The following is a 15508-nucleotide window of genomic DNA, read 5'->3' as shown; positions in this document are numbered from 1 at the left end:
ACGAAAGAGAAAAGTGATCCTCACACTTATCTGGACGATTTAAGCCCATGTACAATCTATTTATAGTTCCAGTTAGGTGATGCTATGACCTCAAGTTAGCTTCTTGTGATTGGTCATCGGGCTCCGCAGGAGTCTCATTAGCGGGAATATAGGGCTGTTGTTCGCTCATATGGGCTAATGATTTAAGCAATTGCCTGTTTTATAGACACTTATACCACCTACTTGGTGGCCCCAAAGGGAGTCGTCTCCATAACCTGCTATTCAAATATAAGTTCATTTCGTTCATAAAGTCCTTCACCGGAACACATGAGCCCAACAAATTGACCTGCTCCCAACTGAGAGGCTTCAAAGCTCAGTTGGTAGAGCATTGCACCGGCATTGCAGAGGTCGTGGGATCGAATCCCGTTGGAGCCACTTGAGCCAAGTGTCTATAAGGAGATAATAATTGCTTAAATTGTCCAGATAAGTGTGAACTGACACTCCCTCTTTCGTCTAAAGATTTTTCTGCTTGTAACTTAGCAAAATGAGCGATGGTCAACATGTGTAGTCCATGGACCGGGTCCATGAAGGGGTCCATGGACCTGGGGTCCGTGTTTTGTATACGTCCTTCAAAGACACCACCGTATTGACAGGCTTCTTTTTGTCAGTTACAGTGACCATGTTATTCCAATCGCCTGCAGTTATCCTTGTCTGATATTCCCAAATTTGGTTGGACGTTCATATCATATATCATATCATATATCTTTATATACCCTCGGATTTTTAGAGTAGCTTGGTGTAGCTAATATCTCCGAGCATTTGCCCTCCCGACCATGATACATCATAGAAGACAGACCACAACACCGTGAACTACATGCCCTACTCTTTGCGACAAGTGTTCGGGTTCTTTTACGTCCCACAGGATTATGAACATTGAAGGGTTGTGAGACGGGACCTCCGGCTTATCGTCCTTATCCGAGAAGACTAGAGAGTCTAACCATTTGCAGATGTAATTACAAAGGCAGCACTTTCTCCTCAGTTATTTAAAGACCCTGAGTGTTGGTCCGGCCGGAGTTGAACTCACGACCCACCGCGTGATAGCCCGGTGCTCAACCAACTGAGCCACCGTTGCTTTTATTTATTATCAATTCAGATTTCGTCTTTAATCCAATAAAAAGATATTACTCGGAAAAGGAGAAAATGGTCAGTGTTGACCACATGAACCAAAGATGAAATGCTGAAGGCAAAATCAGTTTTCACTGATATACCAAAAAGGACTTACACTGGCTATCTGAGAGGGGAGGCTGACTAAGATTGGCGTGAAACCAAGCAACTTGTTTTCCCCAACCACCAAGAGAAATTAGTATGGATGGAAAGCTTAACTTTCCTACATTTGTACTTTGCGAAAAACCGCATGAAAAAGGACCTATTAGACGAGAAATAACAGCTTTTCCAAAAGTATCGAAAATGGCCCTTTTTCGCAAAATAGCTAAGGGGGCACCAAAACGAATGGAAATTTTCCAAAAATAGCCCAATTTTTAGATCAACTTCGAAAGGCCAAAAATATGAGAAATACGAGTCGTATAGTAGTCTGGTTAGTATGGATCGAAACCTTAACTATCCTAAATTTGTGCTATGCAAAAAACAGAGAAATAACAGTTTTTCCAAAAGTATCGAAAATGGCAATTTTTTGCGAAATAGCAAGGGGGGAAACAAGGGAAAATTGTCAAAAATGGCCAATTTTTTAGGTCAAACTTCGGAAGGCCAAAAAAATAGGAAACCCAAACCGTATAGTAGCCTAATTAGTATGGATCGAAAGCTTAACTATCCTAGATTTGTACTATGTATAAAATCGCACGAAAAAACACCTATCAAACCAGAAATAATAGTTTTTCCAAAGGCATCGAAAATAGCCATTTTTCACAAAGTACCAAAGAGGGGCCAAGGGAAGATTTTCAAAAATGGACGATTTTTTAGGGCCACTTCGGAAGGTTAAAAAAATAGGAAGTACAAGTCGTGTAGTGGAATGTTTAGTATGGACCGAAAGCTTAACTATCCTAGATTTATACTATGCAAGAAACCGCTTGAAAAAAGGCGTATTAGTAGGTGACAAATAGTAGTTTTATAAAAATTGCCAAAAATTAGAATATTATTGCAAACTAGCAAAGGGAGGACCAAGAAAAAATTTTCAAAAATCACTGAGTTTTTTCGCAAAATTCCGAAGATTAAAAAAGTAAGAAATACACCTCGGATAGTAGCCTAATTAGTATGTGTCGAAACCCTAACTACTATCCTAAATTTGTACTATGGAAAAAACCGCTGGAAAGAAGACTTATTAGGCGAGAAAAAACAGTTTTTCCAAAAGTATCGAAAATGCCCATTTTTTGCCAAATAGCAAAGGGGGTACCAAGGGAAAACTTTAAAAAATGACCGATTTTTTGGGGCAACTTTTAAAGGCAAAATAGGAAATACAAATGCTATAATAGCGTAATTAGTGCGGATCAAAAGCTTACCTATCCTAGATTTGTACCATGCATAAAACCGCTGGAAAAAAGAGAGTATTATAAAAGAAATAACAGTTTTTCGAAAAGTATCGAAACTGGCTATTTTTGTACTTCTCGCAAAGGGGTTCCAAGGGAAAATTTTCAAAAATTTCCGATTTTTACGGTCAACATCGGAAGACAAAAAAAATAGGAAATACAAGTCGTATAGTAGCGTAATTAGTATGGATGGAAAGCCTAACTAACATAGATGTGCGCTATGGAAAAGCCGCTTGAAAAGAGACGTATTAGAAGAATAATAAGAAGAATATTTCCAAAAGTGTAGAAAATGCCCATTTGTGGACTTTAGGAAAAGGAACTACCAAGGGAAGATCTTGAAAAATTGCCCATTTTTTTGGTCAAATTTTCCCATTGCAAAACAATAGGATATACAAGTCGTATAGTAACCTTAGTAGTATAGATCGAAAGCTTAATTATCATAGATGTGTGTTATGCAAAAAAATGCTTTAAAAAACACCTATTACAAGAGAAATAGCATTTTTCCTAAAGTGTCTAAAATGGCCATTTTTGGACTCCGGGCAAAGCGGGGGAGACAGAGGGAAAATAATGGAAAAATGGCCTATTTTTTTGGTCAACTTTCCAAGGCCAAAAACATAGGACATTAAAGTCGTATAATAGCCTAATTCGTATGGATCGAAATGTTAACTATCATAGATTTGCACTATGCAAATAACCGCTTAAAGAAAGATCTATTAGAAGAAAAATAGCAATTTTTCCAGAAGTGTCGAAATTGACCATTTTTTGAATTTGGGCAAAGTGTGGACCAAGCAAAAATCTTGAAAAATGGCCCATTTTTAGGTCAACTTCCCACGGCCAAAAAAATTGGAAATGCAAGTCCTATAGTAGCCTAATTATTATGGATCAAAAGCTTACACCTCGAAAGTTTGGAGTGCTGGGCCCATAAATGGTCAGCACGGTGCCAAAAATGTGCCGTGCCCTGCCGATTTTGGAAATGGGGTTTAATTCGCTGCCGGAGTGCGAGCTGCGATTAGTTTTAGCGCCGCTTTTTGCTTTATTTATTGGGAATATAAATTTCTACTCTTCGAGCCTACTTCTTTTCCGTTCGTTTGTAGGATAGCACACAAATTGCCGCTTATTTTCTTCCGAGTGGCTACATCAAGCAGAATAAAAACATAAACAAATGCACGGAAATCATGCCGTTCGACAGACAGTCTTTAAAAAAAGTTTTTTTCCTTCTTTCGTTTCCTTTCCTTTCGTCTTTTTGCCATTTTTTTCCTGTGACGTTCTTGTTGGCGTTGTTGATTGTTTAACTCATTAATGTCCAATGTAAGACATCTTGCAACGGCCAAAATAGTGGCAGAACAAACTGGAGAAAGAAAAATCGAGATCCACTTTCCGCAACTCTTCAACGTTGCAAATGTTTCCAGTCGTGGTGAAGGGGAACATCTGACCTGCAGCTCTTTGTGGCGAAGCAGGTCCTTTTGCCCGGTAGCCTATTTGCTCAAAGCCAGTTCGCCCTATACGAACTTTTCATCTGTCTGGCAAAACAACCGAAATAGGCCATTTCCGAGTTGCTGTTTTTCTCGGATTCGAAATGAATCTTGGTCCTCAATTATTGAAAGGGAAATTGAGGCATGTAGCAACTCGGAAATGGGCTAATAGCCACCGAGTAATCATCGGAAAGGATATAGGCTGCAAGAAACATTTCCGTTGGGGTAACTCTTCTCGAAAACAGCGTTCAACTTCCCTCTCGACAAAATGGCACAAGTCGCAAGAAAGATTGTTGAGTGTAATACCGTCTTGAATGGGGCTGTGTCGCGAAATTTAGTCTGATTCCGGCAACGACCGGGAACTGGCAACCAAATCAAGCGAAACGTAAAATTAAGTACTTAAAACCAAATACAAAAGGAGGCAGGGATGGGAAAAAGTGAGGAAGCTTAAAATAGATTGGAATCAGAGTTTTTGAAAACTGTTCAGCCGAAACGTTTTTCAATCTATTGTTCAAGTTCAGTGTAACTTACATTATCTATGCTCGACAGACATTTTTTGTCCCAAAGCTTTGAGTTGCAATGCTTATAAGTAATTTCTGGGTTAACATGAAGTTGCACGGCAAGTACTGAGGGGCGATTTATTCAAAATTGGTAAAACCATGCAAAATCGACCGCACCCTTGTGACGCAGCCTCTACAATTAAGCTCCCGGATATTTACTATGGCAAAGAAAAAAGTGTTTACACGACAGAGGACGTTTATCAGATTCCTTTCACTTTGTCCATTCCAATTTTTACTCTAAAAGTCCACGATTCCAAAAAATGTGACAAGCATCCGCAAAAACTGATCTACGGTTTCTTTTTCTTTTTCAAATGCTCAAAGTGTCGCGTGAGGTCATCGAAATTCACATCCCCGCCCCTAGCACTGTTTCCCCCTGGTACACTTTCCGGTAAATCTATCAGGCACATCTGTGGATACTGTCTGGAAAACTGGGCCTAAGCAATAAGATATGTCCAGGTTTGACCCTAATTAAATGCATGCGCGAACAGATACTCGAACGGTGAGTAAGCGACTATTATCGTTGTCAAAATGAATAGGCCATTTCCGAGTTCATGTCTGCGTCCTCTTCAAGTGCGAAGTTTTGGTGATGGTAATTAGTTCTACTTTACATACATGGCTGTTCATTGCTTCAGGGTAGGGTGGTAAAGAAGGCGGAACATTTGGAGAGGTGTACATTGGATTGCTTTGTTGAGAAAAAATTCAAACAAACATTTAGAAAGAATAGAGGAGAATCATTATACAGAAAACATAAAATTCTTTTTAAATTTAATTTATTGTAATTGGATTCAAATTATATTATAATTATTTTATATATTTTTTTATATATACAGATTTTTTTTTATATACAGAGATCTCTTTCTCCATATGTCATATTATTTAAAAATGTGTATTAAGTGTAAAAAGTAAATGAAGTGATGTTGTTGTTGTTGTTGTTGTTGCCACTGAAACCATGAAACCTGTGAAACCACTGAAACCATGCATGAAACTCACGAAACCAGTGAACCTATGAAACCAACATGAGACCATTAAAACCATGAAATCTGACCAAACCGTGTACTCACAACCTGCACATTCTACACCAGACTGTGGCACTACTATATAATAGAGGCATGTCTAATTAGCATATATTGGTGATCCGTAACAACAAGTTGTAACCGAGGAAGCTTCTCAAAAGGAACCTTGGCTCTAGTGCCCAGATTCTTCTTATACAATCGCGGGCTCAAATGTGTTTTGGATGGTCGATCAGCGGTTCCAGAGCGCCGTTGCCAAGAGACGAGCAACAAAAAAATCAGGAAAAATTTCAGGAAAGTAGACCACTTCGAAGTTCAATGGCATTCTGTGCGCGATTTTAGGTCTTTCTTTACGCAGGTATGCATAATTTTCAGCATATACTATGAGCGAACGTTTCATTTGGCGTCGTCTTCTTCAACTTGACTTTCGTGAACAAAATTTATTTCTTCTTTCAGTCTGGAGACATTCATAATTTTAAAATGGTGTCTGTTGTTGCGAATGGTTATGAAAGTGTGGTAAGTTGAAAATTCTCCATTATGGTTTAAAATTTTTCGGAGGTTATTTATTACAAGAATCCTCTATTTCGTGAAACGAGTTGAAAAACTTGGAAGCTCAAATTATTATTCACTTTGACGGAAGGCTACTATAACGCTCTAAATAACAAGCTCTCACACATCTTTCTTTTGATGGATAAAATCAGCTTTTTTGTTTCATTCCCTACCGAAGCAGCACCACATGCAGTTTCCGTTGAAACTATAAGCCCCTCCAGTCACCTAGTTGTTTATACCAACAGTACAAGGCAGCCCACATTTACAATTTCACATTTCAATGTTTACTTCAGTATGAGGTTTTTTGTCTCTCTTTCAAGTCCATCTTGCAGATGAATTCTCATGTTTATGATTTTTTCAGACTTTTAGCAATCCACCCGATCTCAAAGAAATTGAAGACAAAATAAGGAGAGTTGTTAGTGCCAAAAATGTAAGGCTAACAGAGTACTTCAAGGATTTTGATCGGCTTAGAACTGGCTATATCACAAGTGAGTGTGTTTCTGAAAATCTTTTCCTCAGCTGAGCTCCTTGCTTCCCCTTCCTTCCTCACCCAGCCCAATTAAGACTTTTCAACCTGACATGGGTGAGAGGTGAGTTACTGAAGAATAGGGAGTTCAAGTCCACGGATGAAGGAGTACAAATCTAATTTATGAACATTGGTCGGTTGGAGCAGGGATCCAATTGACTGGAAAAAATAAGATCAAGCAATTTGTTGACAGAAATTGGTTTTGGTTGTTTGTGGTGGTGAAGTACTACAGTAATATTGAAATTTGTACTAGCTATTGTTTGTCTCATGATGTTGTCACTTTAACAAATAGATTCCATGTTGTTGTGTATCTGTTCAGTATTACACTGTAGGCAGAACACAGATGATGTCAAAATGTGGTAAGAACACAACCTCGTTCCTGGGATCTCTCTTATCTGCCTCCTTTGTCTTTGACAATAAAGGAGGCAGAGAAGAGAGACCCTGGGAATGAGGTTGGTAAGAACAAAAACATGGCACACAAGATGATACATGTAGCTGAGTGTGTCACTGATTTGAAAATATGTGCGCATTGTTCAGCTTAGATTATAATGTGATGCACATCAGCAATGTTTTGACAGAATACTCCTAGTCTCCTTCAGGCAATGAAGAAGACAACCAGTATGCAGTAGAAACCTGACAATTTACACCACATGTGACAATATTATTAGGCAAACGATAATAACGAAGCAAGGATAAACATCTGATGGGCACATCAGATGAGTACATATTGTATCTATAATGCACGTTCCAAGTCTGCACACCACATGAGTCTATTTTCACAGGCACTTTACTGCTTACAATGTAGTTTCACCATGTAGGACAGTCATCCAATAGCTCGTATTCTTTGTAATATCAAAGATCTCTACATGTAGGTCATCAGTATATCAAAAGTGCAGTTCTCCCACCTTTCTTTCGGACAATTTTCATCGGCAAGCTTTATACCAAACAAAGGCTGTTTTGGTAAGTGGTGGTCTAGCATCCTGCAGACATGGTATCCTCTGCCAAGATTTTACATGTACTCTGTCTAATGTCAAACAATTTTACTTGTCAATGGGGACCCCTTTAGGGATGAATGCAGGGTTAATATGATTTCCACATGGGGAACTTTTCGGAATTGTAAAACATATCTTGTTTTTGCTTTGGCTGACAGAGACCCAGTTTGATCGTTGCTTGGATCAGTTGTTTGGAATTGTGCTAACTCCAGATGATGATGCCAAGTTGATGGAGAAATATGGCAGCCCTGACCCAAAACGCAGAGGAATGGTCAGCTATCGCAAATTCTGTGAAGTGATTGGTGCAGGTAACCTGTCCACATTTTCTTTATTTATTTTGATTCCCTGATTGTGAACCCTTAATACCACAGTGAGTGGTTTGAGAATTCAATAAAATGATCCAGAATATAATTTTCTACTCAACATTCATGTCTCTACTGAGTCCTAATATTGCAAGTACCAATAATGAGAACCACACTGAATATTTCGAAGTGTCCTCCTTTTACATTGAAGTGTCAAAAATTTACATGTATTTGCCGTGTTCATGTAATTTTTAAATTAGGTTCCTCTTAAAGACTGTATGTGTAATGTGGGATTGGAGTTAATATGACATGCATTGTTATATTTATCGGCTGCATTTCCAAGCAAAGTGGTAAAAATTGGAAAGTTTAGGAGAATGGTAACAAGATGCCTTTGTAATTCTTTCATCAAAGTCATTATAGGCAATTTCTCAATGAAATTGTGGCCCCAGTTGTTCGAAGGATGGAAACTTTGTGAGTCAATTAAGTCACTATCCAGAGTATAAAATGTATGTTAAATGTTGGCCAAGGGTTCAGTTTATGCCTCTAATTACAATGTACATGTAGATGTGCTTATAGTGTGCATATTTAAGATTACATAAACAAATACTGAAATCTTTGCACAAATTGAACCTGTAGGATAGTGATTATCTACCGGATTTTGAACTCAGACCTGGGCTTTTTCAGCAGAATATTTTCATGGCTTCTGCTCGGCTTGCTTCTTGTGCTCAATTCTAAGGTCAACATACAGACTCCTCTGACAGAGCACAGATAGGGAGTAGAAAGCAACTACATGTACCTTCAATGTTGTACTTCAGAGTTCTGATCCATGTACATACAGTACCTACTCAGTGCACAGTACATGTTGGCAAATAAAATGACTGCAAGTTTGCAAGACTCAACTTACTCCACTAGTAGTACCGGTACATGTATTATAACTGTGTTCATTTCATTGACTTGCAGTATTTAATCCTGATCTTCTGAATCAAGATCCATCCACACAAAAAATTGGTCCAGCTGCGAGGTAAGTATAATTTCTTGAAAAAGCACTGATTCTGAGTAGTTATGAACAATAGTATATTCTCAAAATGCTGTACTTGATAACCATAGAAGCATGATGTTTCTTACTGACAACATCTATGACTACAAACCATATCCACTTAGAGATTTTAGGCAAAAAGGAAAGGCTACAGCTTTGAAAACGCCATTCTAAAATATAACTTAGCACTATTGTAAGTATTTTGCGATTATTCCATCTTGTTCACGATGTACAATACAGGCGAACTATCCTGTAACTGGATGGGTACGAACAGTTTAAAAGTGATGTCTTTGTTAAAACTCCCTAATGTTGGCTGTCTGGGGCAAAACAATTTTTTTTGAGATCTTGTCTAGGGCATGGACTTCAACATTGTTTGGGGGTGTTGGGATAAACTTTGATTAACATTGTTTTTGTGAGTGGAAATTACAGTTGACTTGCAAATTATTTTTGTACATGTACAAGTATACTCCAAAATTACAGTGGCCAGGATTGAAGGTTCACTCAAAAACGATATCCCATTTAACCTCAGTCCTGATAGTGAAACTTATGTATTTTACTCCATGGATGACAGAACATATTTTGTATGGGGGGGGGGGGGGGGAGGGAGGCTAACAAGCAAGCACCAAAGATGCTAACTTGTATGGGGTTCTGGGGGAATTCTCCACCAGAAAATTTTGAAATCTTGAAGCTCGGAAATGCTACTTTTTCCTTCTGTTAGTTTTCGTTTTTATGTTTTATGGGTTTTTTAGTTATTTATATATATTTTTTATTCTTATATTTTTATTTTTTGCTTTAAATTGGGGCTTAAAAGCCCCCCAGCCCCCCGCCTCCGCCGTCCCTGTTTTACTCTGGCTAACGCAGGTGCTCTGGTACCTGCAGAAGCTGCCAAAATTCAGGCCTTCAACGGGGTTTGAACCCATGACCTCGCGATACTGGTGCGACGCTCTAACCAACTGAGCTATGAAGCCACTGACGTTGGGAGCTGGTAATTTGTATATGATTCATTTTATATATTTTATACCAGCTCCAAACGTCAGTGGCTTCATAGCTCAGTTGATTACAACGTTGCACCGGTATCGCGAGGTCACGGGTTCAAACCCCGTTAAAGTCCTGAATTTTTTAGGCTCCTCTACGCAAATGTTAAAATTGCGTCCATAACTGCGAGGATCATAGCTTTACTTGATGAGGAAACATGTTAGACGGTAGTGTTGGAAGGTTTGTTTCTAAAGCAATTTTTTTTTCCCAGCAGCAGTTTTGTGGATCGCCGGCCTCTCAGCCCTGCCTCTTTGTCAAAGTGTGATAATCTCCTGAAACGACTGGCGGAGTTCTACAAGTATCATGGAATTAACATCAAAACTTGTTATGGTGACTTTGACAAACATCACATTGGTGTTGTCACGGAGAGCCAGGTAATAAACCACACACATGACCTAGCCTATAGCTCAGTGGCAGAGCCGGCTTCTAAACTAGTAATCGGAAGCTGGTCGTAGAAGCGACTCCTGCAAAGGAGCACTTGGATTTTTTTCCGAGTATCCCGAGTGACCATCGAAGTAAAAAATATCCTCCCCCGAAGCAAGAAAATCGGACCAAGGTCGCTAAACCCCCCTCCCCCCCCCCCTCCTACGGAAAAAAAATGTTGTTGTCAAACGAATTTCTTGAGAATTTTGTGTTGTGATGAATTTTCCGGCTTAAGTGCTTTACGTGGCTTTGGTTGCACTTTTACAAAATGTGTTCGCGGTTAACAGCACAACTGTCAGAAATAGACTGGTCGCGGTCCCTTATCGCCCGCTTTGGTCACGCGGGCGAGCCGAGGAGAGAATGGTGATAGAGCGAGATGTAGGGTCCCTATATCTCACTCTATCACCATTCTCCCCTCGGCTCGCCTGCGTGACCAAAATGGGTGGTTCGACTACACTTAGAAGGGACTGCGAGCAGTCGACTGTCATAAACCGTTAAACGTTAAATGAGAAAAAAGCACGATAACAAATCCTGACAAAAGAGAGTTTGGAGGAGTGTGGCAAAATTCTTCTAATGTGATCATGCCCTAACTTCACTTAGAATTGTGGGATTAGCTGTCCCCTGCTCTGTGCAAAGTATGGCAATGGAGGAAAAGAAGTATCGAAAAATATTTTAGACGTCCTTTTTCTGCCCCTTTCCAACCAGTATTTTTCTTTTGGTTTGCTTTATTTTTTCTCGATTTTTTTTATCACGCCACTTTTGATTTAAGGCGTTCTGTTGCATCAGCTACGTTTTGGCTGCATTTTCAAAATATTATTGTTTTTATCCTATTCTAAATATTTTTGCACTTTGGTCATTTAGTTTTACAGAAGTTTTCCTCGCTCGCCCGATGTCATTACCGAAGAAACTGTCTTATTGGCTAAGAAATACCGCGACCCAGATCGACCCGGTCTTTGTAATTACTACAGCTTTCATGAGGACATTGAAAGGAAGCAAAAAGGTAAACAAACTAGTCTTCATCATATCGTGGAAGCGTCTCTTGACCGAGATTAAACGCTCTTTGAACGAGGTGTAACGTCTTCCCCTTGACTGGCCCAACACAATAGTGATTCCTTTGGCCAATCACAACAGTCGAAGGCATTTGAATGAGCCAATCACAACGTTCAGCAAATACACGGAGCCGGCTTCAGGCGCAGGAAATTGCTTTCAAGAAAGTTCTGTTTTAGTCTGGGATTGACCAATTACTAGGGAGCTTAAGCACGCGCGTTTTTGAGACGCGGACGGCAACCGGAAGAGAACATTTCGTGTTCCAGAACTGTGGTGTCTCCCAGATTTTTATACTAATCATCTCTAATGGAGAAAAGATACTTAGCAATGTAAATGTGGTTGCGTGAAAACAGGTTAAAAGAGAAAACAGCTCACTTCCGGTTGCCGTCCGCGTCTCAAAAACGCGCGTGCTTAAGCTCCCTAGTAAGTGTAGCAATCACGGAATATGCCTCAACACACATTAGAAAACCACTTTAAACTGCCAGTGCTGCTAATAGTATTCTTGGTTTCCAACCCCATGGGACAATTTTAAAGAAATGGTGACAAATTTCCCGCCAAAAGATTCCCCTCCCGAAAAATGGGCGTGCACTTTCCTTCGAACGAGAAGTTGTCCATGAAAGAAATGCATATATTTTAAGTGCGGGCTGAACACGAAGAGAAGGATGATCCTCGCCTTTATCTGGACAATTTAAGCAGTGGTCTCTTATAGACACCTGGGCCCGGTTGTTCAAAAGCCGATTAACGCTAATCCCAGATTAGAGCGACTTTCGTATGACCTTGAAAGAGTGTTCGCAATTTGTTTCACGGGCCAATGTTCGGCAACATTAAAACAAAGCTTCCCCTTATTCCGCCAAGGAAACTCCTAATATGGGCATAAAACAGTTCGATTGCCCAATCACATTACTGTATTTCAAATGACGTCAAAGCGAAATGCCGATCGCTTTCCAGAAAGTTCCATGGGGAGATGACGTTGATTACATCCGCATTCGCTAAGCCAATGAAAATTTGCGCTCGTTTGTTTTTGTTCGATAAGCCAATTAAATGTTCTGCATTTTTGTTTACGTTCTGTTTTCACTTTTATTTTTCAAGGTCATAGGAAAGTCGCTCTAACAGTTAACCGATGAGTTTATTTCTCTACTCCCAAATGTTGTTTAACGCTGATATTCGGCAAAACCTTATATTAGAATAAGTCAATTTTGAGAAACAAAAATAAGCAAAAGAAACTCTCACCAAAAAGTTGAAAATATGAAGCAAAAGTTTACCCTAATCCTGGATTAAGTTAATCAGCTTTCGAACAACCGGGCCCTCAAAAATTCAGGTGGCTCCAAACAGTGTTCCAGATAAGAGTCGGGTCTCGGGTCAATAACCCGACAAAGAAGGCTTCCCGTCCCGACAGATGGATGTGTGAGCCACAGGGCCACTGCTGGCACGACGTCTGGGTGACCCGTCAAATGGTTTACATAACTCCCCACTTGAAAAAATTAACTGGATCGCTGCTCCAAAGGTCTCCAACGGGATTCGAACTCATGACATCTGTGATGCCGGTGCAATGCTCTACAGACTGCGCTAAGAAGCCACACAGTTGGGATTTTAAAAAAAGTTGTCTATGTCGACTTTTTAAACTTAAGTACAGGTGTTTCGGTGTCTTTTTTGCATGGATTACGTTCCCGTGATTTTGTCTTATTTTACCCTGTGTTTGTGTTTTCCAAATCTCAGACTTAGCTGAGCAGGAGGACTTTACAAAGTATATTCCGCAGCAGAACTTTATAGATGATTCTGGCCGGGTAAGACGAATAGTCACAAAGCCTGTACAGAGAGAGGTATACGGGCCTATCATAGAGCGCCCTTAGTCAGTTCAGCTGCTGACCTCATCTGTCGCGCAAAGGTTATGTTTGATTGGCAACGAAAGAGCGTCTAGCAATTTTTGCCCACCAGAGAGTGAAACTGTGTCTAAAACCATGAAACGCTGCAACAAATATCCACCGGCCAAACCACTAACCTCGTTATTAATTAAGGACGGTGCCTACTAATTCAAAGAGATTTTTGCCCCGGCTTATGATTTTGCAGAAAATGTAGATCTTAACATGTGTTATTGAAATCAAAAAGTAAAATTGGGGGTAACCACGCATTTTTCGAAGACAATTCATGAATAATATTTATAAAGAGTTTTAAAATACAAGGCAATGTATGTCGTTCTTTCTCAAATTGAAGCTTAATTATCTCTCAAAAATGCATGGTTCCCCCCAATTTTCTTTTTGGATACCAAGAGTACTTACTAAGATCTACTTTCTCCGGATAGTTTTAAATCGCGCAAAAATATCCCTGTATTACTTTGCATCACCGATAGGAAACCCGAGCATCTCGAGATGCGCAGAAGGTATACGCAATAACAGTAGTAGGCAACCGTCCTTAGCGCGGTTTTCAATTGAGTGTCGAAAGTAATTAGCGAATTACTTTGGTTTTGCATTACTTCACTCAGTGATTGGTTCAAAGTTGTTGCAACACTTTTTCAACCAATCAGAAGTGAAACCAAAACCAATCGTGGCTCGTGCGTGCACATTTTCCCGCGCTCTCGTGTGTCGGTTTGTGTTTGATTGGTTTACTGGATTGTCTCCATCCTTTTTGATTGGCCAAGTAATTAATTTGGTTTTGGTTTTGGTTTTACGACACTCATTTGAAAACCGCTCTAACAACATCGACATCCACTCAAAAACGTACATACAAATATTTCTCTGAATATTTGTAAGCTCATATACAGAATTCACTTACTTCTATGGCAGGCCCTTACGTTGACGTAACTTTCCCGGCAAACGAAACTCGTCTGGCGTTTATCCTTGGCTTGCACCTGACTTTATTGGCGGCCATTTTTGTGTACTGAACAATAGTGAAAAAGTGTTTTGGGAATTTGGCGTCATTAGGGAGCTTAAGCACGCACGTTTTTGGGACGCGGACGGCAACCGGAAGAGAACATTTCGTGTGCCACGACAGTAGTGTCTCCCAGATTTTTATACTAATCATCTCTAATGGAGAAAAGATACTTAGCAATGTAAATACGGTTGTGTGAAGATAAGTTAAAAGGGAAAACAGCGCACTTCCGGTTGCCGTCCGCGTCTCAAAAACGCGCGTGCTTAAGCTCCCTAAAATTATGCAAAACGCGAGCGACATTTTGCTTTTGTTTTGTACACCAACATGGCCGTCTAATCACGTGACTGACTCCTCATTTTTGAGGCATATTTGAATAAGAGGTCAAAGATCAAAATCGACGTTAATCGATGTCATTATCAAATGTTTACTTTCCATTGTACGGTTCCTAAATAATTAACGAAACATTAACGAGGCTTCTTTTTACATTTTAGCGCCCTCGTACTCCAACCTTGCAAGATGTATTCGAGAAAATAAGGGAAGCCATTCACAAGAACGGAATACGCACGACCGAATTTTTTAAAGACCACGACAAGTTAAGAAGCGGAGAAATCACAGAAAATCAGGTATAATTATAAGGCACCATGTGAAAGAAGAAGTCATTTCATTTTCATGACGGGATACACGGCTGGCGCAGTGGTGAGAGCACTCGCCTCCCACCAATGTGGCCCGCGTTCGATTCCCAGACTCGGTGCCAACCCAGACTTGGTTGAGTCTGTTAGTTTCGAGAGGTTTTTCTCAGGGTACTTCGGTTTTCCCCTCTCCTCAAAAACCAACATTTGATTTGACTTGCGTCAATTTGTGGATTTCAGTTTTAACAGTGTCTCCAATAAGTGCTTCAGCCCTAGAAGACTAGACTCTTAAATACACTTTCGATTTATATTCTCAAACATTCCTCTTTCACCCATGGATTTTAATGTTGAAGTCATCTTGTACAACGCAGTAAAAACCATCGCAGCAAATTACTGCTAAGTGTTTTTCATTCGTATGATTAACCTTGGAGTTCTTTTAAGAGGATTAAGGTTAGAGGGATTTCGTTGCACAGGGAACCAGAAAGGTCTATATCTACAAGTTCCAGCACCCGGCAAAGCCGCCTTGACTTCTGGCTCTTTCTG

At 39.9% G+C, this 15508-nt stretch overlaps 1 protein-coding gene and 1 non-coding gene across 2 annotated transcripts in view; both read left to right on the top strand.

The window, feature by feature from the left end:
• The first annotated feature begins 341 nt into the window (after window positions 1–341).
• On the top strand, window positions 342–414 carry Trnaa-ggc (transfer RNA alanine (anticodon GGC)). The gene has a single exon. It is a non-coding gene; the product is annotated as a tRNA-Ala (tRNA).
• Window positions 415–5838: 5424 nt separating this feature from the next.
• LOC138003999 (uncharacterized) overlaps window positions 5839–15508 on the top strand; it is a 28474-nt gene continuing 18804 nt past the window's right edge. The window contains exons 1-9 of the mRNA XM_068850365.1: window positions 5839–5919; window positions 6018–6077; window positions 6472–6598; window positions 7787–7936; window positions 8891–8951; window positions 10216–10375; window positions 11286–11424; window positions 13188–13255; window positions 14828–14959. Of these exons, the coding sequence (XP_068706466.1) occupies window positions 6042–6077; window positions 6472–6598; window positions 7787–7936; window positions 8891–8951; window positions 10216–10375; window positions 11286–11424; window positions 13188–13255; window positions 14828–14959 (873 nt within the window). The 5' untranslated portion in view covers window positions 5839–5919; window positions 6018–6041. The remainder of the gene's footprint in view (window positions 5920–6017; window positions 6078–6471; window positions 6599–7786; window positions 7937–8890; window positions 8952–10215; window positions 10376–11285; window positions 11425–13187; window positions 13256–14827; window positions 14960–15508) is intronic.

Source organism: Montipora foliosa, chromosome 5 (assembly GCF_036669935.1).
Source record: "Montipora foliosa isolate CH-2021 chromosome 5, ASM3666993v2, whole genome shotgun sequence".
NCBI classification, from domain to species: domain Eukaryota; kingdom Metazoa; phylum Cnidaria; class Anthozoa; order Scleractinia; family Acroporidae; genus Montipora; species Montipora foliosa.
The sequence above is the reverse complement of the archived record's forward strand: the minus strand, read 5'-3'. Positions and strand labels throughout refer to the sequence as shown.